The sequence below is a fragment of the Eubalaena glacialis genome, chromosome 6 (genome assembly GCF_028564815.1).
Source record: "Eubalaena glacialis isolate mEubGla1 chromosome 6, mEubGla1.1.hap2.+ XY, whole genome shotgun sequence".
NCBI classification, from domain to species: Eukaryota; Metazoa; Chordata; class Mammalia; order Artiodactyla; family Balaenidae; genus Eubalaena; species Eubalaena glacialis.
The window spans coordinates 69,712,200-69,734,275 of record NC_083721.1 but is presented as its reverse complement, the minus strand read 5'-3'; the positions used below and the strand labels follow the sequence as shown (position 1 = coordinate 69,734,275).

General features: G+C 51.1%; 1 protein-coding gene across 3 annotated transcripts in view; it reads left to right on the top strand.

Moving 5' to 3' along the window:
• Positions 1 to 3,686: 3,686 nt before the first annotated feature.
• Positions 3,687 to 22,076, top strand: part of SEMA5B (semaphorin 5B) — a 118,912-nt gene continuing 100,522 nt past the window's right edge. Inside the window, exons 1-2 of one of the 3 annotated variants that reach the window (XM_061194255.1) lie at positions 3,687 to 3,752; positions 4,110 to 4,170. In XM_061194255.1, the coding sequence (XP_061050238.1) occupies positions 3,720 to 3,752; positions 4,110 to 4,170 (94 nt within the window). In that variant the 5' untranslated portion in view covers positions 3,687 to 3,719. Of the gene's footprint in view, positions 3,753 to 4,109; positions 4,171 to 22,076 lie in introns of those variants that run through there. The other 2 variants (XM_061194257.1, XM_061194254.1) reach the window with 2 other exon arrangements.

Genomic DNA, 22,076 nt, shown 5'->3' with positions numbered 1-22,076 from the left:
AATCATAGAATGTTGTACCAAGAGGACCTTAGAAAGCAGCCAATCGACCCCTCTCATTTTAGCCACGAGGAACTGAGGTTGGAGAAGTTAAGAGGCTTGTGCAAGGACACCCAGCTCGTTAGTGGCCAGCAGCCGAGCTGGTCTCAGAACTGAGGAGTCCTGACTGCGGGTGCGGTGCTCTTTCCTCCAACAACGCACCTGTTCACATTTACTGCTTCAGCTCTCTCTGAATCTGTCAACCAGGGCCAAGTAATTCTTCCAAAACAGAAATCTAATTATATCGCCTTATGCTTTCATACATGCTATTCCCTCTGCCTGGAATACTCTGCTTCCTCCCGCTTCTCTGTCTGGCAAGTTCCTGCCCCATCTCCATTCCCAGCTAGAAGGGCCCTTTGCTGTGAAGACCTCCTTGCCCTGCTGGGTGGAGCTCGTTGTTGGCCTTCCACGTGCCCGCAGTGCTCTGGTCCTGCATTTGCTGTGACTAGAGCTGCCTCTCTGCTTGACTGTGAGGCTCTGGCTCTCTCCTCTTACGACCTCTCCAACGAGCACAGTGAGTGGCACTTAAGTGTTTGGGGAGGAAGGAAGGAAGGAAGGCCTCTTCTCTCACATCAGCTCAGGACAATGGCAAAGCTGTCATTTAGTGACACTTCAGTTCCTCTAACCTAAGTGTGCTTTTGGTTCACAAATTGACAACGACTTCTGGGTGGGAATTTTCCTTTTTCTTTTCCATCCCCAGGCACAATGAGCAGGTGATTCTGGGACCAAATAGAAAAGTATTTGGACATTATAAGTGATTGCTGCCTTCTTTTTTTCAATTCTCTCTCTCCTGTTGATATATGAGTGGCTGTGGCTTGTTTGCCTTTTGCTGCAAGGCCAGATTTGTGTTTGTGCCTGGGCTATGCACAGGTGGGTATACACACACACACACACACACACACTCACACACCTACATACACTCCTGGGAGAGGCTGCACTCTTGTTTTTCAGAGGCAGCTAGATATCCCAGAAAATGCCCTCAGGTGGGCCCCCAGGTTTGTCACCCTTGAGCATGAGAATTTGGACTTACTTCTTAATCTCTTGGTACCTTAGTTGAAGGTAAGTTTGGAATTTCTAGATCAAGAGTAAATTCCAAGAACTTCTTCCCACCCTCTATGTTTGCTGGTCTTTAGCATGTTTGTTTTTGGATAATTCTGTATTAATTACTGTACTTACATTCTGCTTAATTAACACTGTTCTGGTAGGTGAAGAATTGCTCCTAACAGAAGTAATTACTGTACAGGTTATTGCAGAGGTTTAAGGAAAGTGACAGAAGATGGTGGTGACACTGTGGTGATGGGGTCAACGCTCCAGGTTTTGTTCTTAGTAAACGATTCAGGGTTTGCCAAACTCTGGGGACGCCTGAAGCAGGTGATAAGCCAGGCTAGTAAAATAACTGTCCCTTCCTGAGGTTTGGACTTCTGAAGCTCTCTTGTATTGAGAGCTCTTGAGTAATCACTGTTAGTCAATAGAATACTGTAGGATGCAATTAGGTTTAATTAGCCTAGCATCCCAAGCATGTCTGCTCCTCTGTCTGTATCTCTTTGGGTGTCTCCCCTTCTTGGCTCCTGCTTCCCCTGAAAACGAAGCGTTCCTGGGCTGTGTCCCCAGGCTGGGGTCTCCCCTCTTCTCTTCCTGCACTGAGCCCTCTCCCACACTCATTCATAATGTGGACGGGGAGAGCCAGGAAGGGGCATGAAGTGATGGTGGAAAGAGAAGAAGGAAAAAACAATCAAAACATAGTGGAAAAAGAGAGGGAGGGTGAGAGAATATGGTGAAGGATGGAAAAGATTTTTATAGCCTTTCAAGAGAGAGCTGCTGCCGACAACCACTCAGAAGGCACTTTGTCTGCTGTCCCAACCAAACAAATGGGAAACTCTCCCGCTCATACCTTTTCTCTGCTATATATATAGAATATTTTCATATTTTTGTATTAATTAAAAGGTGTCTATATTTCATACACATTTTATTTTTGCAATAACAAAACAGTCCCCACGGTTCTGTAAGGAATGGGAATGGGGGAGTGCGGGGGGAGGGGGGCGGGCAACACTCACAGCAGTGGAAGGGTCCCAGACTGGGGATCAGGAGACCTGCTCCCACCCCAGCCCGCAACTCTGGGACAAATGCTTCCCCTCTGGATCTCATTGTCCTCATCTGTAAAATGATAGGTTTGGACTCGATGCCCTGCACTACCTCTTCCAACTTGATTTCTACCCCCTTATTAAATGGATGGTCTACCAGACTGGTATGCCCGACATACCCATTTCCTTCCTTTTTCCTTCTTGTCTGCATCTCTCTCCTCTTGTTCAGAGTGTCTTCCCTTTGCAAGTTCCTCTCCATTCTGCACATTATGAATCTCAGCATTCCTGTTGCCCTAGAAAGGCATTATTTCTGAGATTGTGCACTGTTTCCCTTTTTACAGCATCTCATAAACTCCTTTCTTGGATTCTTTCTTTTTTTTCTTTCCCATCATTCTGGCCAAACTACTTCTCTCCTTGGTTCAGAGGGGTGTGTGTGTGTGTGTGTGTGTGTGTGTGTGTGTGTGTGTGTAGGAGGGTGCTTCTCTAGGTTTCTTACCGTTTCCATTACTCTGTTTTATCTAGGATTTCCGTTATCCAGAATTTTGTTACATAAAATGATTCACTCTAATTCTTCAATTTCTGGCATAGTCTAGAAAGTCGTTTAATGTTTTCCTTCTTCCAACTTACCTATTTTTATTTCACAGTTCTCTTTAGCTGTCTCTTATAATCACACTTCTCCTGCTTTAATATTTCAGGTCCTTTGTCTGTATCCTTCATTCTTTCGTTTTCTTTTCTTGGGTCACCTTTTTAAAAAATGTTAAAATACCTTTCTTTGTTCAGCAGAGGGCTCTCTTCCCATCCCTCTTGCAGCCGGGCAGATAGGATTTGAAGCAGCTTTTGCCCCCTTGTCTTTCCCTCAGGTTTTCTAGCCATCAGAAATATTAGATACTTAAACTTGTAAACAATTCAGCCTTGTTCGGTGTGGTCGCGCTAAACCTTCCCTCCTCAGCTGAGAGCCCTCCACCGGCTCCCCCGCTCACTAATCTATTGGATGCCCTCCCAATGTTCCTGATGTTATTCACTGTAGCCCCTACTCCAATCGCTCAGTAGGGTAGGTTATCACCAACCCTGGTTTACAGCTGAAGAAACTGAGGCTTGGAGAGGTTCACTCAAGGTCGTGCAGCTTGTAAAGTTAACCCTTTTCCGGCCGATTCTGGTTTTCCAGTCCAGCCCAGCAGCCTCATCTCATTCCCTTCGACTGCAATTTATATCAGATTTCCCTTGTTTTGTACGCAATTCTTTCCCCCTTCAAATCCACAGGCAGGAAGATCGTCCCTAGCTGATAGGGCTGGGGAATTGGGGAGCCGAGGGGAAGGGAGAATTTCCTCAGGCCCCAGCGGTTGGGTGGGCAGGGTTCTGGTGCGCTGACGCCCCAACAGAAAGCCGGGTTCGAGACGGGGCTTGCCGAGGACGGTAAGGCAGGACGTGGCAAAAAGGCAGCCAGTGCTCGAGGGACCTGGGTCTCGCCGCTCGAACGGCGGCTGCGGGGCGGGACTTCTGTCCACCCTCCGTGTAAACACACTTGGCAAGCCAAGGGCGGGATTCGGACCGAGCCCGGGGACGCGGAGGTGCGGGGCGCCCCCTCGCGCTCCTCCGCGCGCCATGAGTTGGCGGGTGGCGCGCCAGCCGCTGCAGGTCCTCTCCGGCACCCTCCTCCTTTTCTCTCCCGCTCCCTTCCCTCTCTCCGCTCGCTCCCAACTCCTCCCCCACCTCTTCTCCCTCCCTCCTTCGGCCCCCTCATCTCCTCCTCCCCGCTCTCAGCCGCGCGCCTGGTCGGGAGCTAGTTGGAGCGCGAGGGCTGCCGCCTGAGCCCAGCTCCGCTGAGCCGGGCGGGTCGGCGGCGCGTCCGGCGGCTGCTGGCGGAACCCGAGGGTGGCGGGTGCGGGCCCGGGTCGCGGCTGCACTGGAGCGGCGAGTGAGGGTCTGGGGCCGTTCTTGCGCGGCCGCCCCATTCCCAGACCGGCCGCCAGCCCTCCTGGTTCGCCTTCGCAGCTCCCCGCCGCCGGGATCCGGGAGCCGCCCGGAACCGGGCACCTGCGCCCGCAGCGCGGAGGTGAGTCCCGGGAGCCCAGGACGCTTCCCCTGCGCGGGCTGGGCTGCAAGTTGCAAACTTCAGCAACTCGGGTGGGTAGAGGGGTAGGGGCCCGGGGCCGCTGGCAAGTTGGAACCAGGTGGCGGAGGCTGCGGGCAGAGAGGAGGGAGTCCCCGGGCTTCCACGCCGCCCTCTGCCACCTCAGCTTGGGCGCCCTCCGTGCTGCCGCGTTCCCGCCGTCAGCCGGCTCCGGGTCCGGGCTGCACGGAGCCCTGGCCCGGCCGCTGTCGGTGGCGTCTGGGCTGCACGCCGCGAAGGGGACCCAGGGCCGGGCCTGGAGGAGGGGACGGACGGTTGAAAGGCTGGGAGAGAGCCGGGCTGAGGCGCCGAGGGTGGCGCCGAGATGGAGGCTCCGAGAGGGCGGACGAGTAAACCCAGTGGAGGTAGAGCGCAGGCGGCGAGGCGCGTGGGAACGCGTGGCCCGCCCGGAGTGTGCAATCTCGCGCTCGGGGACGTCCCTGCTCCGCCGCCGCCTGCGGGGGTCCCCACCGGATTCTTCCCAGACCCCCTGCCCTGGCAGGGCCCTGCGGAGCCCAAACTCTGCCCCGCCAGGCCCCAGATGCAGCCGTCCCGAAGCCCGGCGCTCCCGCCTCGGCGGGCGGAGCGGGGCGCGGCGGCGGGAACGCGGGATGCGAACGGCGCTTTCCTGATTTATTTTTCTCATGGTAATTTGTCTTTGTGGTTGGGCTGCCCATTCACTTTCCGCTCACGTCTTGCGGGAGATCCAGCGAGGAGGGAGGGAGCGGGGGGCGCTCCGGCACAGGGAGAGATGGAGACAGGAGAGCGGATGGGGATCCGAGCCGAGAGGGAAGTGGGCGTAGGACCCGCAGAGGAGGAAGGCGAGGCTGAGGACACCCGGACGAGCGGAGCCGCGGGCGGGCGGCGGAGGGAGGACAGAGCCGGCCCCTTCTCCAGCGCAAAGTTTAAACAACCAGGAGGAGCCACCTGAAGCGCCCTCCTTGCCTCCTCCCCTTCCCTTGGTGCCCAGTCCTCGGGTTATTCCGCCTGCGCCGCCGCGCCGGGCTGCAGTGGGCCCCGAGTTGGGAGGAGGAAAGGTAACTGCCCTACTCTGCCCGCACCCCTGCGATCCTCTCCAGGTATTCCGCGGTGGTGATGAGAGCAGCCGGAGCGGGGAAGGGCTGCCCACCTTCGGGATACGCTCTTTCCCGGCCCCTTGACTGAGAGGAACTGGGATTGGGAGGTTGGAAGCTTGCCTGTGTCTAGACCCCACCACGATCCTACCTTCTCTGAGTCCAATCTCCTTCCACATTTCTCAGGCACCTCCACTCCCCCTCCCATCCCCACCACTTCGGCCTCATTCGGCGTCTCCCTCCAGGCCCTTCTGGCCCGCCTCTCTGTCCTCCCCGCCCCTACTTTCCCTCATCTTTTAGCCTGTTCTCTTCCATTCCTTTTCATTTATCGCACCGCCCCCCCCCCCCCCCGCCCCAGTTCTTCGTGACATTCAAAAGCGGGCTCTCACCTTTTCTGAACCAGGATAGATGACCTTGAGGAAGGGGAAGAGGGGAACTTGAGCCTGAGAACTGGACCTCACAACTAGGAAAGGGGGGGCAGATTAAGAAGCAGCTTGGAAAAACCCGCCAGTACCCTGCCCCAAATCTAGATTACCAACCGAGGAGGAAGGGGGATAAAATATCAAAGAGAGAGAGAGGGAGTTTGCCACTTGATCACTCTACAGACTACAGATCTAGAAATTACAGTTTTAAGTGATCTTATCTCTATGTGTGCATGTTATCCTGTACTTTGGGGATTGATTGGAACATCCCACAGCCTGGTCCTACCTGTCACCTGCTGGCCCCCTACTCACCCTGACTCTCAGGGCCCACTAGGATTCTACTGTGAGATGATGAGTTCCTTGAGGTCAGGGAGCCATCTTATCTTAATACAAATCTAGCACTTTACATTGATACAAGGTTCCAGACTCAGAGGCAGGACTGGAACTCAGGTCTCCTGCCCCTCCCCACCCAGCCCAGTGGGTATAAACCAGTTTTATTCTTTACAGAAAAAATCCAACCATGACTTTTTGCTTCCCCTGATGTAGTAAAGCCTTATGCAGGGATTGGATGAGAAAAAACTGGAAGCTCACATAGGATGTTCAGGAATCCCAAGGAATATCCAGAAAGCCCTGATCCCTGAGTGTGGGTCTGAAAAGGGGAAGGGGAGCCCCAGCAAGGGGGCAGAGGGCTAGCAGACATTTAGGGAGGATCAGCCTGGCAAGGCTGTAGAGTGGTGGATGGAGTGTGTACACTTGGGAAGAAGATGCTCTCGGGTCCAATTCTTTTGAACATTCATCATGATACTCCTGTTCTTAATCTTGGCCACCCTCCTCTGTCCCACAGGGAAAGCCAAGAAGATATCAATTCAGGTCAATACCATACAGTCAACGAATTCACTACTTTCATTGAGGATTGAGGTGGTAGAATGGAAACAGAAGGCAAAGGACAAGATCCCTGATTAGAAGTGCATGTCTCCTTGTTATATAGCCTTAAAGGACCCAGGGCTGAGCTTCAATGCCCCACCACCCACACCCCCAGCACCTAGATGTTCCCCATGGTCCTCAAGTGTTGGCTCTGTTACTGAGTGGATACAAGGTAAATAAGACCAACAGTGGGACTAAACTCACATGTTCACTATTTATCGAGCACCTATTATGTGCCAGGTACTAGGAGCTATGGATGCAACGGTAGATAAGTCATGTCTCTGATCTCCAGGATGGAGGTGAATCAGCGTGACTAGGAAAACACAATTACTAGCATTGCCTCCACTGCTGTGATAGAATTTATTGTGGGAATTTTTTTCCTGTGGGTTTGTTCAGGTGACCTGACAGCTAATGTGGAGTTGTCCAAAGGACTTGGGGTCTAGGGTTTGGGGGAGGGCTGAGAGGGCTAGTATTCCACCACCTTAGCTCTTCCCTCAGCACCAAGTCCCCTCTCCATGCCTCAGATTCCTCACTCATCAAGTGGGGCTGAACACCTACCTTGTACCTGTGGTGTGGACAGAGGCAAAGCCAGGTACCTGAAGATCTGAGGAAGAGAACTATTGGGAGGGAGTATTTGGTTATTTATACATCAGTGTGTGAACCCCAGTGAGTCTTGCGATCATCCTTTGCCTCATCCAGTCACCTTGATCACTACCGTGTCTTCGTCACCTGGTGACTCTGTGTGTGTTTGTGTGTGTGTGTGTGTGTGTGTGTTGGAAATAATGAATGAGTTTTCTTCACATTCAGATCTTTGCATTTGAGTTTAGCCATCACTAAGTTGGTCTTAAATTTATGACAAAACTTAACTAACTTGTCTTAAATGTATGACTAGAAGCCAAAGCAAGTGTCTTGACTAATGGAGTTTCATTGAGTTGACGGAACTGAGCTCTTCTTTTAGAGCTTATGTGGGCAACACGTGGATTTCACTGGCATACTGCTGTATTTTTGTGGACCTCCCTCTCTCTGACTTTTGGTTTGATGACATCTGCCTTAGCTGAGGAGATGGCTCTCTGATGGGTAGTCTGGAAGGGGATCTTTGCGTATGTCACTTTCTATCTCAGATGGAGGAATCTCCTCCAAGATTTTCTTTCTGAAAAAAATTCCCCTATAACCTGCTTAAATGCTAGAAAGTACCAGCTGGGAGCAGAGTTTTGAAAGGGAAGGGGGGTGCCAAACATTCTGTGGCTCTGCCATGTCTGCTTCCCTCCCTCTGCTTTAGTGAGCATGAGAGATGAAAACCAAACCTTGCAGAATGCACTCTTTAATCCTGACATTAGTCAGGGACTCACCAATGAGCAATGACTATACTTGGTACCTCCAGAGTGGGAAAAGGAAAAAAAGATGGCTTCCTATCCAATTTGCAGCTCGGAACAGTGGGGAAAGCAGGACGAGGGACCTGGGAGGGATGGTGACTGGGCATGGGAGAGTTTGACCTTGAGCACACTTCACAACAGTTGGGCTTCGCATCCTCCTCCACTCTGACTTGAAACAGGAGAACAAGGATTCCGTTAGGCTTTCCCTGAGCTTTAAAGGCAGTGCTGTGTGCTGAGTCCCACCGTGACACTTCCCTCATTGATCTGCGATTAATAAGGATGACTTAATCAGACTTGCACCTGGAACTCGTTTGAATTTGAAAGCCTTATCCGTATTATCAGAATGTCTTTGCATTTGAACCAAGAATGTCTCTGGCCTGCTCTGTGATAGGAAGGGCTGGTACTGGAGGATGGCTGGTGACCATCTGTTCTGCTAACCCCTGAGGATCAAATTAGAGGAGATAGGTTTAAATTCCCCAAGGAGGAAGCTGGGTTAGAAACAAGGGAGGCTTCTCCATCTTGATTGGAGATTACCGTCACTTCTTGATTTTCCAGGAGTGGTTCATTTCTTTTTTTGTGAATTATTTGTGGGGAATATTTAGTTTCAGGCCAGTTTCTAGTTACAGCCAGCCCCACTGTTGGAAACCCACCTGATTGCCAGTATCTTCAGAAAATTCATTGTCCTTTTAGCCTCCACCTGAGCCAAACATCATTAGGAAGGTAAATCCGCTATATATCAGGTATATGTGTGTATGTAAATATACTCATGTACATTCACATATAAACACAGATACAATGCATTGCAAAGCTATGTTACAGTTTGATCATCCAGTATTTTGAGTTACCTGTGGCTCTGTTCTGCCAGAATTGACAGGAGGCTGCCTCTAGGGAGGCAACTTCAGGGAAATGTCTGGTAGGGTAGCAATTTAGATCCATCCCTACTTGCCGTCCCCACTGGTCCACCTGAGCCAAAACTCCCTCCTTGCTGCCCTAGTCATTGCCCTGAAGGCCCCCCAAGGACCCCTGCTTTAAGGAGTACAAAAGAGCCTCAGTTGGCTCTTAATTATTCAGGGATAGGTGGATCCAGTGGGTAAAGCACCTGACCCAAGACTCTTATTTCCCTTCTTTTGGTGGCTTGTGTAACTTTATACCTGTAGTGAGAAGCTGGGGAGATCTTATCATTTAATACAAACTTTTGTTTCTAGCAGCCTCTTCCCTCTGCTCCTCTTCCCTCAAGGCACCTGAGGGAAACTAGGAGCGCTCCGAGAGGCCTCATCCACCCAAAGCAGACTGCCTTTAAGGTTCACACCTTGCTCTGTTGGCTGGGGTGTGTTTCTGCCCAAAAGCAGGAGAGAGGAAAATACAACTAGCTCTGGCTTCTGCAGAGTCAGATCCCTGTAGATTTCCCAGCATCTTGATTTTCTTCCCTCTCCCGTTTGTAGAGCCACCTGCACTTGATTTTATGGAGTCAGCTAGTAACCTGGGCCCCATCAAGAGTCTGAGTGAAGAGGAGTCTGAGCCAAGAGCAGTGTCCTTGTGGTAAAAGCTCCCAAACAGGTCAGCTCAAAGGAGCACTTCTGTGAATGTCCCCCAAGGCTGAGGGTCATTTTCCTGCATAGACCAGGTGCCTTGGGGCCGTCTGCTCCCTTTTAGCATCTCTCTAGCTTCCAGAGTGGGTCTCTCTTCACATGCTGGGCTCAGTCTAGAGAGCAAGGCTCAAGTGAACTCTGTATATGGATAACAGTAGCTTGGTCCCACTCAACTCTAATTCACTGGCTCCTTCAGAATCACCTGGAACACTTTGAAAAAAATATAGACGACCAGCCCGTAATTAAGTCAGAATCCCTGAGATTGGAGCGTGGGCATTGATTTTTTTTTGAGCTCCTAAAATGCAACCATGGTTGAGAGCCACTGACCTAAATCTTTCCTAGGTTCTACCTGGCCTCACGCCAGTGGCATGCAGATCCTCTTTGCCCTCAGCCCTTCACAACAGCCGGGTACCAGCTAGAGCTCCTGGCATTCAGATCATAGCTACTGTTTGTGTTTCTGTGTTCTGAATTTAATGACTTTTTATTATAAGCTGATTGTAGGAGCTTCCTTCTAGTGTAACTCCTTTGTGATCATTTTTTTCTTAAAAAGCATTTATAAAAGTAATGCATTCAGCATTTTTGGGTATTTCCTTCTAGATATGTAACAAAACTGTGATTGTACTGTGTTGTTTTGTAGCCAACTCTTTTCATTTAATCACATATTGTGATAATTTCCCCATGTCTTAAGTATTCTTCTCAAATGGGCTTTTCACTGGCTGCCCGGTATTTCATCTCATGGATGTGCCATAACTTATTTAACGAATCCTGTGTGGGTTGGACATCTAGATTGTAAACCACTTTTTACTGTTATAAATAATGCTGCAGTGAACATCCTTGTCTATAAATCTTTGTGCCTATTGATGATTATTTCCTCAGAGCAGATTTCTAGAAGTGGAATATTTATGCTTCTTTTTAACATGGACCATTTAGACAACTTTTGACTGACTTCCTAGAACAATAAAAAAAATTCATATTCAGAGCTGGAAAAACAAACTATTTTTACTGAACTTTTCTGAGGCATCAGCCTGGCTTCTTCACCCTTATCTGAGCTGAAGGTCAGAATCATTGACCTAGCCTTGTGCCTGGGCTCCACCTCCAGGTCATTTCCACAGATTGCTGCCTCACCATTCAGGTGAGCTCCAAGTCTCTCCTGCCCCTAACCCACAGCGTCTTTAGTTTCTTCTTAAACCTTCTTAGCCTTTTCTTCTTCACACCTCCAGCCCCGGAACTATCAGCACTCAGCACTGCCTTCAAGCTACTGTTCCATAACGGCTATTATTACTGAGCTATTATTATGTACCAGACAGTCTGCTCAACTTTGTATATGCTTTATCTCTATTAATCCTCATGTGCCTTATGTGCACATATTATTTTTGTCTCCACTTTCCACCTGAGGAAACAAAAACCTTGGGAGAGAAAACCATTTGCCCAAGGTCACACAGCTAATAAGTAGTAGAACTAGGATTTAAACCTAGACTGTCCGATTGCAGACCCTACAGACTTAACTGCTACATATACTTTTCTCCGTTCTTGGCTTATGGTGTCAACAAGTTGTTCACAAATGCTCCATCAGCATCCCGTGTACATATACTGTGACTTTCTCCAGAAGAAGAAGGGCAGTTCTCACATACAAATCGCAGAAGAGTGGGGTTGCTATTCATCAAGTCTCCCTTTTCCTTTTGACCTCCTTGATTCTGTCCTCACCCCTCTCTCCAAGTACCCCACTCCAGAAAACATTTCTTGTCTCCTCACCGACCAGTTGCCAATATCCCAGCGTGTCTTACAGCTGAGCAGATCCAAGTTATAACATACCCCTATTATAGCTTCCCCACCCATTTGGAAGAATTTGGATGCTACTTTCGCAGTATGGCTTATAAAGCTGTCAGGGAGGCAGGCATGCTATAGTAATGATAGGGGGAGAGGCAGCCTGACTTCTGTTGGATGTCAAGTACTGCTTAAAGTGGAGGATTGGATTCACTTTTGCATTCTTGCCTCTGTAAGCTTGTCATTGCCCAAAAGGTAGAGAAATAGAGCCAAAACTGTCCTTCTGATTTGATTCTGACCATGACCAAGAACTAGGTGGTGATGTGACAGTGCTTAGATGACAGACACCACATCAGTCTGGCGTTAATGATGGCCAAGGAAAGAAACGACATGCCCACAGACCTTCCCTAGTCTGTAAGAAATCTGATTTTGGGAAGTATGATCACATGATTAGGGATTCCAAAAGGGATGATGGTTTGTGACAGGTGAAATTCTGAAAAATGAAGCTTCACATTTTTATCCATGACTTGGGTGAAACTGGAGTAAGCGAGCTTATCACATTTGTTGATGACAAGGCTGTGATGGGCACCTCCTATAAAAGACAGAATAAATATTCAAAATGATCTTGACAGACTGGAATGCTGGGTTTAAACCAACAGGATGAAATTTAACAAGGGCAGATGGAAAGTTGCATTTAGATAGCAGAAATTAATTACTCAAGTTCATGATGGGGGGTGGTGGGGGCTGACTTGATTTGGCTGCAGATCCTGAGAAAAACATCTGAGGGGTTTAATTGTACGCAGGCTTCCTAGGAGCCGACAGGGTGATGGGATTGCTCAAAACAATACCATCTTAATTGGCACTAAGAGACGGGCAGGGTCCAAATTGGGTTCTCCCTGGTCATTATGTCCTCATTTCTGCACATGGATTTTAGAGGGGACCCTGGCCAACTCAGGCGTGATCAGTGGAGGGCATCCAGGGTCAGGAGGGGATTGGGAAACCCAGCCACAAAAGGCTTAGTGAAGGGAGCCCATCTGTTTAGAGAGGGTGAAAATCCTGGGGGTCATGGTGGCTGACTGCAGAATAATAGGACTTCCTGTAGAAGAGAACACAGTTCATCAGCCTGGAAGAACCAGAAGACTCCAGAGTGGAAAGTACAGGAAGCTGGATTTTTTCACAGTCTGCATCTTCCCAACCAGATGGGTTCTAGTGAAGCAGCACCAGCTGGCAGTCCTGCCTCGAACGCTGTTGGGGAACTCCTGGCCCAGAGACAGATGATCGACTGGCAGCACACCTCTGTCTCCTTGTGGCTCTGCGGCTGGAGGGTACCCACTTCCTTTCCTGAATACTGCAGAGCAGTGGTTCCCAATGTGAAGTCCCTGACCAGCAGCATCCGCAGCACCCGGACCCTGTTAGGGATGCAACAGTTCTGGGGCCAACCTACTAATGCGGCAACTCCCCGGTAGGGCCCAACAGCCTGCCCTTTAACAAGCCCTCCAGGCCGTTCTGATGCGTTCTGAAGTTTGGGACACTGCTTTAGACCACCCTGGGTGGTTCTTTCTGTCACTGGAGGCTTGTGGCACTACAGCCTGCAGTCCTCAGCTGGGGAAGCAATGTGGAACCTTGGAAGGAGTGTGGGCTTGGGGATGAGACAGACTAGGGTTCAAACCCAGCTTGACTGGTTTTGTGTTGTGGGTTTTACATAAGTTCCTTGTCCTCTCTGAGCCTCCTTTTTGTGCTGGAAAACGAGGGAGGGCTAGTTTAAAAAAGGATTAAAGGAAGTGGCATAGCTCATGTAGATGCTGGCTATTAGTGCCAGGTCATCTTCGGGAGGGTCTCATCAGCATCAGTTGCCTTTCCTACAGAAGTCCGTCTTCCCAATGAGCTTACCTCGAGCCCCTCAAAGAGAAGCCTGTGTGTGGGCTTCTCTGTATCCCCTCACAGCGCCCACCAGCATGGGTCTCCCTCAAGTGAGGGGTCAGTTAACTCTTGGGCTGCCAGTTCCCTCCCTCCTGGGCAATGGAGAGCCAGGGCCACTCTCCTTCCCACCCCTATCCAAGACCCCTATGCTTGAGAGCACGTGTGGTCCACCCAGTGGACCTGGGTGTTGCCAAACTTGATCTTATGAGGTCTGCTAGTCTAGACTCTCTGCCTTCAGCATGCAACTTTATCTACTAAAGCCATCAATGAAAGGTCTTGGGGCCAAAACATCTCATGGCAGCCTCTAACCTTAAGTAGGTAAGAAGCCTGAGTTGCTGGTGTCAGACAGGCAGGGAACGTGAGTGGGCCCTTCTTGGAGCTGGGAGATGCTGGGGTCACCTCTTCAAGTCCCTTTCCGGTGACCAGCTGGTGGAGTCTTCAGTTCCTCAAAGACAAAGCTCATCTCCCCACAGGGTGGCCTAGTTGATTTTTGGTTAACAAGTCTGATAGAAAGTTCTTCTATTTCTCTGCAGTCTGTGTCTCTCCCCATGGGCTCCATCTCTTCCACATGTGGCTATTCCAGGCAAACCCAGTCACTCCCACTGCACAGCTTTTCAAACACTGGAGACCAGTTGCCTTCTACCTCTCCCCTGCTTCCATTAGTTCTCCTCTGACTTGTCTCTTCATCTCTGGGCATGGGACACTGAACATCCTCTGACTTGTCTTAAGTTGAGGTCACCAGAACCAAGTCTGGTCCTCTGGGTGAGGCGTGGTCAGCACACCTTCATGGGTCGAGATACCGTACCTTCCGTTAAGGCAGCCTCATATCTGCCCTGGCTGGTTTTAGAAGCCACGTGGCCCTGCTGACTTTTATTAAACTTAACAGCCAGTCAATACCTCCAGGTTTCTATACCATAGTCTGTGACTCAGCCCCATCTCCCGATTTTGTCTTTGCACTTGCACTCATTAGCAACGGCTGCCATAACAAAGTACTAAAACTGGGTGGCTTAAGCAACAGAAGTGAATTGTCTCATAGTCCTGGAGACTGGAAGTCCGAGATCAAGGTGTTGGCAGTATTGGTTCCTTCTGAGGGCTGTGAGGGAGAATCTGTTCCATACCCCTCTCCTAGCTTCTGGTGGTTTCCTGGTAGTCTTTGGTATTCCTTGGTTTATAGAAGCATCATTCTAATCTCTGCCTTCATCTTCACATGGCCTTGTCCCTGTGTGCCTGTCCGTCTCAAAATTTCCCCTTTTGTAAGGACACCATTCTTACTGGATTAGGGGCCCACTCTACTCCAATATGACTGCATCTTAACTAATTGCATCTACAACAACCCTGTTTCCAAATAAGGCAACATGAGGTACTGGGGGTTGAACATATGAGGTTTTCTGGGTGGGTGGGGGGCATGGTTCAACCCATGAAAGCACTGTAGCTTTTTTGCTCTTATGTTTGGGACTCTACATTTCCCCCTAATTTATTTTACGTGGTCTGAATTCAGTCCACCTCTCCAGCTGATTAAGATGTTTTGAATTCTGACATCCAGTATATCTGCTGTTGCTCCCAGCTTCAAATGCTTTTTGTATATTGATCCAAGGACTTGATGAGATGTGGAATAGGGTGGGATAGGTCAGAGCCCTACAGCATGCACCTGGACCCTTCCCTCCACGAGGTCTTGAACCATTGGTAAGTACCCTTGAGTACTTACGATTGTGCAACCAGCTACATGTCCCACTGGTTCTGCCACCTTCTGCTTGCTTGCAACAATTTCACAGAGAGCTTGTCACATGTTTTCAAGATCAGCTACACAGGTGAACCCCGTTTCCCTCATCTACCACCTTGGTGGCCCTGTCAGTGGAGGAGCTGAGCTCTGCCTGACAGGACTTCTTTACTGAACACCCATTGTCTGCCCGTGGTCTCAGCTGCCTTTCCCCAGTGTCCACCACCCTGCCTTTATCATCTCTTCAGGAATTTTCTCAGGCGGCACCTGGACTTGCCCTCTCTGTGGTTTGCAAAAGCCACCTCAGACCCCTTTCTGGAAGTGAACCCCTCTAGTGCCTGCCAGGATCCTGGCAAGATTCCCGCAAGATCCACAGCTGCTCCGAGCCTCATTTGCATGTTCCCTGGGATGCGCGGCTCGGCCAAGTGGCCTGAACTCATTCGGAGCAGCTGGAGCTTTCACAGGCCTTTCACCAGCCTCAGGCTTGGGAACCTCCTGTGCCCGAGGCACCCTTCCGTGGAACCCCACACCCTGATGGTGAAGACGGAGAAGACATGAGCTGAAGACAGAAGTGCAGGGCCTGCCAGAGAAGTCCCCCAGTCTGGACACCACGTTAGTTCCCTTGCAGCGTTCTTCCCCCTTCCAGCTCCTCTTCCCCACATTGCTCTCATTCCTAAAGTCTCTCCTTCTCTTCTCTCTGTTGCTCTGTGACTCCGTGGGGGTAAGTGCATGGGTGAAGGTGAGGTGTGTGACCAAGGGGCTGACTGGCTGGGGGCAGGGGAAGGGTGCTAGGTGCCAGCTCTCCCATTCACTCGTAGGGTGACTCTGGGCAAAGTATTTCTCCTCTCTGAGGCTCAGTTTCCTCATCTGTGAAATGGCTATCATACCTACTTCAGAGTGCGGTTGTGGGGATTGAATTAAATGAGTTCCTTTTACTCAAGCAGGTCACCTGGTATAGTATCTGGGGCCTGAGAGTACCAAACAAACCGGTCCTTGTGCAGAGCGGACTGGCCAGCTGGAGCCTGATGTGGAGGGTGGGAGGGAGGTGGGGTCACAGCCTGGGCCCTGCACGTGGGGATGGGGGCCAGGATGCAGTGAGGCCGTTGGAATGGAGAAGAAGGAGTGAGCCTGAGAGAAATGGGGAAGGAAGAAGCCCCAGGACTGAGCAATTTGCAGAGAGGAGGGAGGGTCGTGAGGATTTCCTAGAGTTTACTGAGAGCTTACGTTGTGCCAGGCCATTTAAAATGCTCTGGTATGTATCTTAGCTCATGAAAGCCCTAAGAGTAGGTATGAATTTATCACCCCCGTTTACAGATGGAGTGGCTGAGACACGGCGATATTAGGTAACTAGTAAGTCAATCCCCAGGCTTCCAACCCAGGCAGGCTGCTGTCTCCCAGCTCGCACTCTCCTCCGTCTGATGCACATGCTTTTCTATTCCCCCTTTCCCTTCATCCATCATGATGACCCCATCCCCGGTTCCATCCTGCAGGATCCTCACAGCATCTCCTCCTCATGATTGGGGGGGTGGGGCTCAAGCCTCTGCCCCTTCTCTAAGGACGCTTCTCAGGGCACCTTGCATGAGGTTCTAACTCACATCCATGTCTGTTCTCCCCATTCCCACCATCAATCTGTAGAAGGAAGGATTTACGTTAGATACAGGGAAAGCCTCTCAAATATGAACTGCAGGAGAAGTTACAACCGCTGATTGAAGGCAACTGTGGCATGACTTAGCTGGAGGTCTTCAGGGCTGGGGTGGAGGGATGGAGGAGGGAGAGGATGCAGGGAGGTGGTGTGGCTGCTGTGTCCTGGACCTCTGAGACCCACGGCTCCAGGTGCAGGATGAGCGGCGGCGGGGTGCTCCTCCTGGCAAGATGGCTGCCCCTCCTCAGTAACCCATGGCTTTAATTACACTTCACAGCCTGGTCCTGCTGGGAGAGAGGGTTGCTCTGAGATTGTCCTACTGGGCTAAATGTCTGAAGCACTTTCCGCTTCAGAAACTCCTCTCCTTGAGAGGGCAGGGCCAGGGAGGCTCCGCCCAGGTCTGGGACCTGGGTGGGATAGGAACTGGGGGGACGGGCATGCCTGTGACTGTCCCCTGCTCTTTCCTGCCCTGGTCACCTGTCTGCGGAAACCTTCGTGACTGAATTAAGCCTTCTGCTGGCAGTCTGGTGCTGTGGCCTCATGCAGGGGCTCTGATAGAGGGAAAAGGAGAGGGGAGCAGAAAGGCACACAGGGGAGAAAGCACAGGTAGCCCTAGGGGTGGATAAATGCCTCCAGCCCCAGGGATTAATTCTGGGGGGATCTGCTTTGTGTTCTCAAATACAACTACCATGTGTGACGCCCCACCATGAGCCAGTCTCTCATTTCAGTACTCCTGGAGGCCTATAAGGGAGAGGTTAGCCCACAATTTACACACGAGGAAAAGACCTCAGAGAGGTTAAGAAGCTTACCTAATACCCCACAACTCATAGAGGTGAGGTAACCAGGCCACAGCGAACCCAAATCACGTGCTCTTTCCACCTGATCATGGCCTTCTCCCAGTAGCTTGGTACCTGCCTACCGACTCCTGTGGATGATGAGTGCCAGACAGAACCAGGGAAATGCGTTTGGTGGTAGAGGGGAGGTTGGAAACTAGGGGGTTCAAGCATTTGGGGTATGCAGTGTTTTTCTGCTAGAAGTTGTCCATAAGTGCTGTCACTGCTGGGAGGCCCAGGGCTCTGGGTTTCTCTGGGTCATTCTGTGTCCTGCGGAGGTGATGCTGAAGCTTTTATGGGAAGCCGTCGTACCCTTCCATAGCACGGCTGTGGTCTCTCTCCCCTCCTCCCCAGTGCTTTCTCTCTCTCTCTCTGTCCCTCCCTCCCTCCCTCCCTTCCTTCCCTCCCAGGCTGGCCCTCTCCTGTGACCTCCGTAGGGCAGCAGCCTGGATGTCTTCCTGAGCCCTCTAGTGACTGCTCCCTGGCCTGCACTTCTGTCAGAAGCCTGTGTCCTGGGTACTTTCTGAGACTCCAGGATGGAACTTTCGGTCACAGGCTGTGTGTGCATGTGTGTATTGGTGGTGGGGAAGGGTTCATTTCACAGAGGCCTGAGGCAGAGTCTGCCACGCTACGGAGGCCCCACCTCCCATGCCAGTGTGAATTCAGAGTCTCACTGTTCTTGCCCAAACTCCAGACTTCATCTCCTATCTTCCCATGTGCACAGGGCATCTGGGTAAATCAATGCCCAGGGTGAGCCCCAGATGTCCCACAGTCCCCCATGTTGGACCCATACAGCGCTGTGCTTGCTCACGTGTGGCAAGGAGGCTGGACTGGGGCAACCACATCTTGGATGTTCAGTGTGCCTGGCATTCTGCTCTCTAAACACATGTTCCCTGATCCCCAGAGGACCAGCCCAAGACTTGTTCCCTCATGTTATGGCTGGGGATACTGAGGCTCGTAGTTAAGTAACTGGCCCCAGGTCACACTCTATCTCACTGGCTCTCTCAGTTCCCTTGCAGCCCTGACAGATGAGGGCTTGCAGGAGGAAGGGGCTCAGCAGCTCAGTCAAGGGGCTTACCGCCCCCCTCACCCCACTTCTGTGCTTTCAACAATGGCCCTTGGGCCTGTCCACTTGAGGGGAGGCTCCCAGGATGGGTTGTCCATGTGAATGGTGCCCCTGCCCCCCATCTTCGAGGGAGTCCCCTCAGTGACAGCCCCATGGCTGCACAGCCCAGATGTTCAGCCCAAGTCACACCCCATATTTGTCTTAGAGGTTTGGAGTAGTGAGGCTGGTGAGGGGATTTGGAGAGGCTCGCATCTCAGAAGCTCTGATAGAAATCAAGCTCTACTCACCGCAGGTCTCAGATTATTTTATCTGTGTTAAGGAGACCCGTTTCATGGGTCTGTCACAACCTGGCACCCTTCATGAAGGTGTGAAGGTCGATGGGAGGGAGGCTGGGCTTTAGACTGCAGGGTGGCCTGCATGTGTGGATGGTCCATCCTTCGAGGCATCAGAGAGACCAACGTTTCTCCTGTTGGGCTTGCTCTGATAGGACTATGCCAGAATTCTTCCTGGTCCTAAATTTAAAACCTTGTTTACATTGTGAGTGGAGATGTTTGCAGTGAACTGGAGACTCACAGAGCTTAGAAGGACCTGGGATGGCATTTAGTGCAGGCAGCGGGAGCTGCAGCGGTTCTGGAGTTTCAGCCATGCCAGACTGTGAATTTGGCTTCATGGCCGAGCTGGTCCTCCTCATTGAGTGACAATGGACATTGATGGAAGATGGACTCCTCTGGGTGTGGGGAGGTCACAGTCATTCTCAAGATTTTGAAGAGACAGGCTTCTAGTATTCTCATTATCTGGTGATAATATTTACACTTCCAAGTGAGAGGTGAGAAACCAGGGATACCTGGCCTTGATCAGGTGGGGATGCTGAGAGGTGAGGAAATGGCAACATCTCTGTGTTACGATCCACCCCATGAGCGTGTCCATGTGCAACAGGGAAGAGCCTGGGTGGGAAAGAGAGAGCAGAGGCTGGCGGCGGTGCCCAAGATCTAGCTGGTCTGGGGCGTTGCCCGCTCGGTCCTCTGGGCTGTAACAGCTCTCACCGTAGTGGGACACAGGGACCTTCTTCAAGTTCACAGACTCGACCCCTTGACCTGCCCTGTCAGCCTCTCTAATTCTTCCTCGGACTGACTGACTGTCCAGTAAGGACAAATATTGACTTGAGCACCCTCCATGTACCAGGACTGTGCTGGATGCTGGAGAGATAGGGGTGTAGAACGCACAGCTCTTGCCTTCAGGGAGGTGACAGACCCTGGGGGAGGCAAGATGCTGGTTAGTCCCACGTAGCCTAGGAGCTCCCAGCATTGCCCACAGCTCTGCCTGCCATGCCTGCAGGGGCCATTCCCTAGGAACAGGCTGGGCTGCTCCCCAGTTCTTTATAGTCTCGGTGATTCATCTTCACCTGCTCTGGGCTAAATGATGATGATGATACTGACAAAACCCATTTTTTTTTTTTTAGACGATATTTTTTTTGTTTTATAATTTATTTTATTTATTAATTTTTGGCTGCGTTGGGTCTTTGTTGCGGTGTGCGGGCTCCTCATTTGCGGTGGCTTCTCTTGTTGTGGAGCACAGGCTCTAAGCACGCGGGCTTCAGCAGTTGCGGCTCGTGGGCTCAGTAGTCGTGGCTCACGGGCTCTAGAGCGCAGGCTCAGTAGTTGTGGCACACAGGCTTAGTTGCTCCGTGGCATGTGGGATCTTCCCAGACCAGGGCTCGAACCCGTGTCTCCTGCATTGGCAGGTGGATTCTTAACCACTGTGCCACCAGGGAAGCCCACAAAACCCATTTTTTAATGGAGTGCTTCACTGTTGTTGAAGAACATTCACATCCTTATTTTCTTCTCCCAGCAACTGTGACTTTTTTTTACTGAACTCCATGCCAGATGCTGTTCTACTTGCTTTTTGTACATTATCATATTTAATTCTTACACCAATAAAAATTCTGAATTTGGTACTGTTATACCCATTTTAGAGATGAAGAAATTCTCCAAAAAGAACATGTCCAAGGCCACACATCTACTAAGAGGCAGTTTCAAACCCTTGTGTCCAGTTCCAAGCTCTGTGCTGTGTCCCATCACACTGCACAGCACCTGCTATCAGTGTGGGTATCCAGGGAGACTCTGGCCACCATACCCTGGTCTTGAGCCCTGGAATTCTGGACTTGCTGAGTGCCCCCTGCCCCACATCCAGCAGAGCTAGCCACCTTGGGCACTTCCCTCATTCCTCCAGGGTAAGCTCTGACTTTCCTCTCCAGACCTGTTTGGGGTTGGGCTTGAAGATGCCCACCCAGAGTGCCCACCATCAGCGGCTGTGGCCTCTCCCTTCCCTGAACATTTGGGGCACTCAGCGGGGGTGCTGTCCCTTCCCATTCCTCCAGCATACTGGGGTGTTTTTAAAAAGGCAAGAATAGAACTCAGAAGGAGTTTCAGAAAGAGAGGGACAGGGTGCTCCAGGGCTCCAGGTCAGCAAAACTGCTTGGTCCTCTCCAGCCTTGAGGTCAAGGTTACGGGGAAAGGAGCCCAAGGCATTCCCTTCTCACTCTGGGTTGTCCTGGCACTGGCCGGGGTGGCCACTGGGGGAGGCTATTACTGCCCGAATACCTGCTGTGCCATGCTTTTGTGGGAAGGCACAAATTGGAGCTGGTAGCACTCCCCTGGGGCCCTGACCCCTATTTTCCTTCGTTGTGCCCATTTTGAAAGGGGAGTATGGTTTAACGGTTCTCCTCCCTGGCAGCACATTAGAATCACCTGGGGATACTTTTAAAACTCCTGAAGCCCAGACCCCACCACCAAAGAGCAGTTCCATCTGTCCAGGTGGGGCCTGGGAATCCATGTATTTTAGGACTCCCAAGGTGACTCTCGGGGACAGCAGGGAGAGAGCCCAGGGGCACCTCTCTGCCTTGACCTTCAGCACTTGGTGCTGCCTGTGTTGCTTCAGTCCCATGATGCCTCCCTGCTGTGAGCTCCACTCCCAGGGCAGGGAGAGAGCCCAGTTAGTCTTTGTGTCCTTTGCCCAACCCAGTGCCTGACACCCAGGCCTCAGTCAATGTGTGTTCAGTTGTTAATAAGGGAACTAAAGTCGGAAAACATCCTGGTTTCCCCCTCCTGTGATTTCTCTTTCAAAGCATGGATGCTGCATGTTCTCAGAAAAGGGTCCTTGATTTTCTGTTCCCAGTGTGGGGCGAGGAGCAGGGTCCTGACCCCCTGCAGGATTTCAAGGTCACTGGTGAGTCTCAGTGGCTGGAAATGGAGCAGGGGACATGGGCAGAGTCTTTGTGGGGCTGCATTCTCTCTTATTTTCTCTCTCTCTCTCACATATGATTATAAGTGTGAATGGAGGTGGTAGATCTCTAGATACAGGGGTGGGGTGGGGTGTGATGTATAAGGGTTGAGGGAACAAATTTTGGGCTCTGTGTTCATACCTCATCTGTTCACAGGACCCTGGTCCTGCAGAAGAAGCTTGGATAATTGGAACCTGCAGAGATAACATGGACCCTTCCCTTAGCCCACAGTCCCGCTCCTTACAG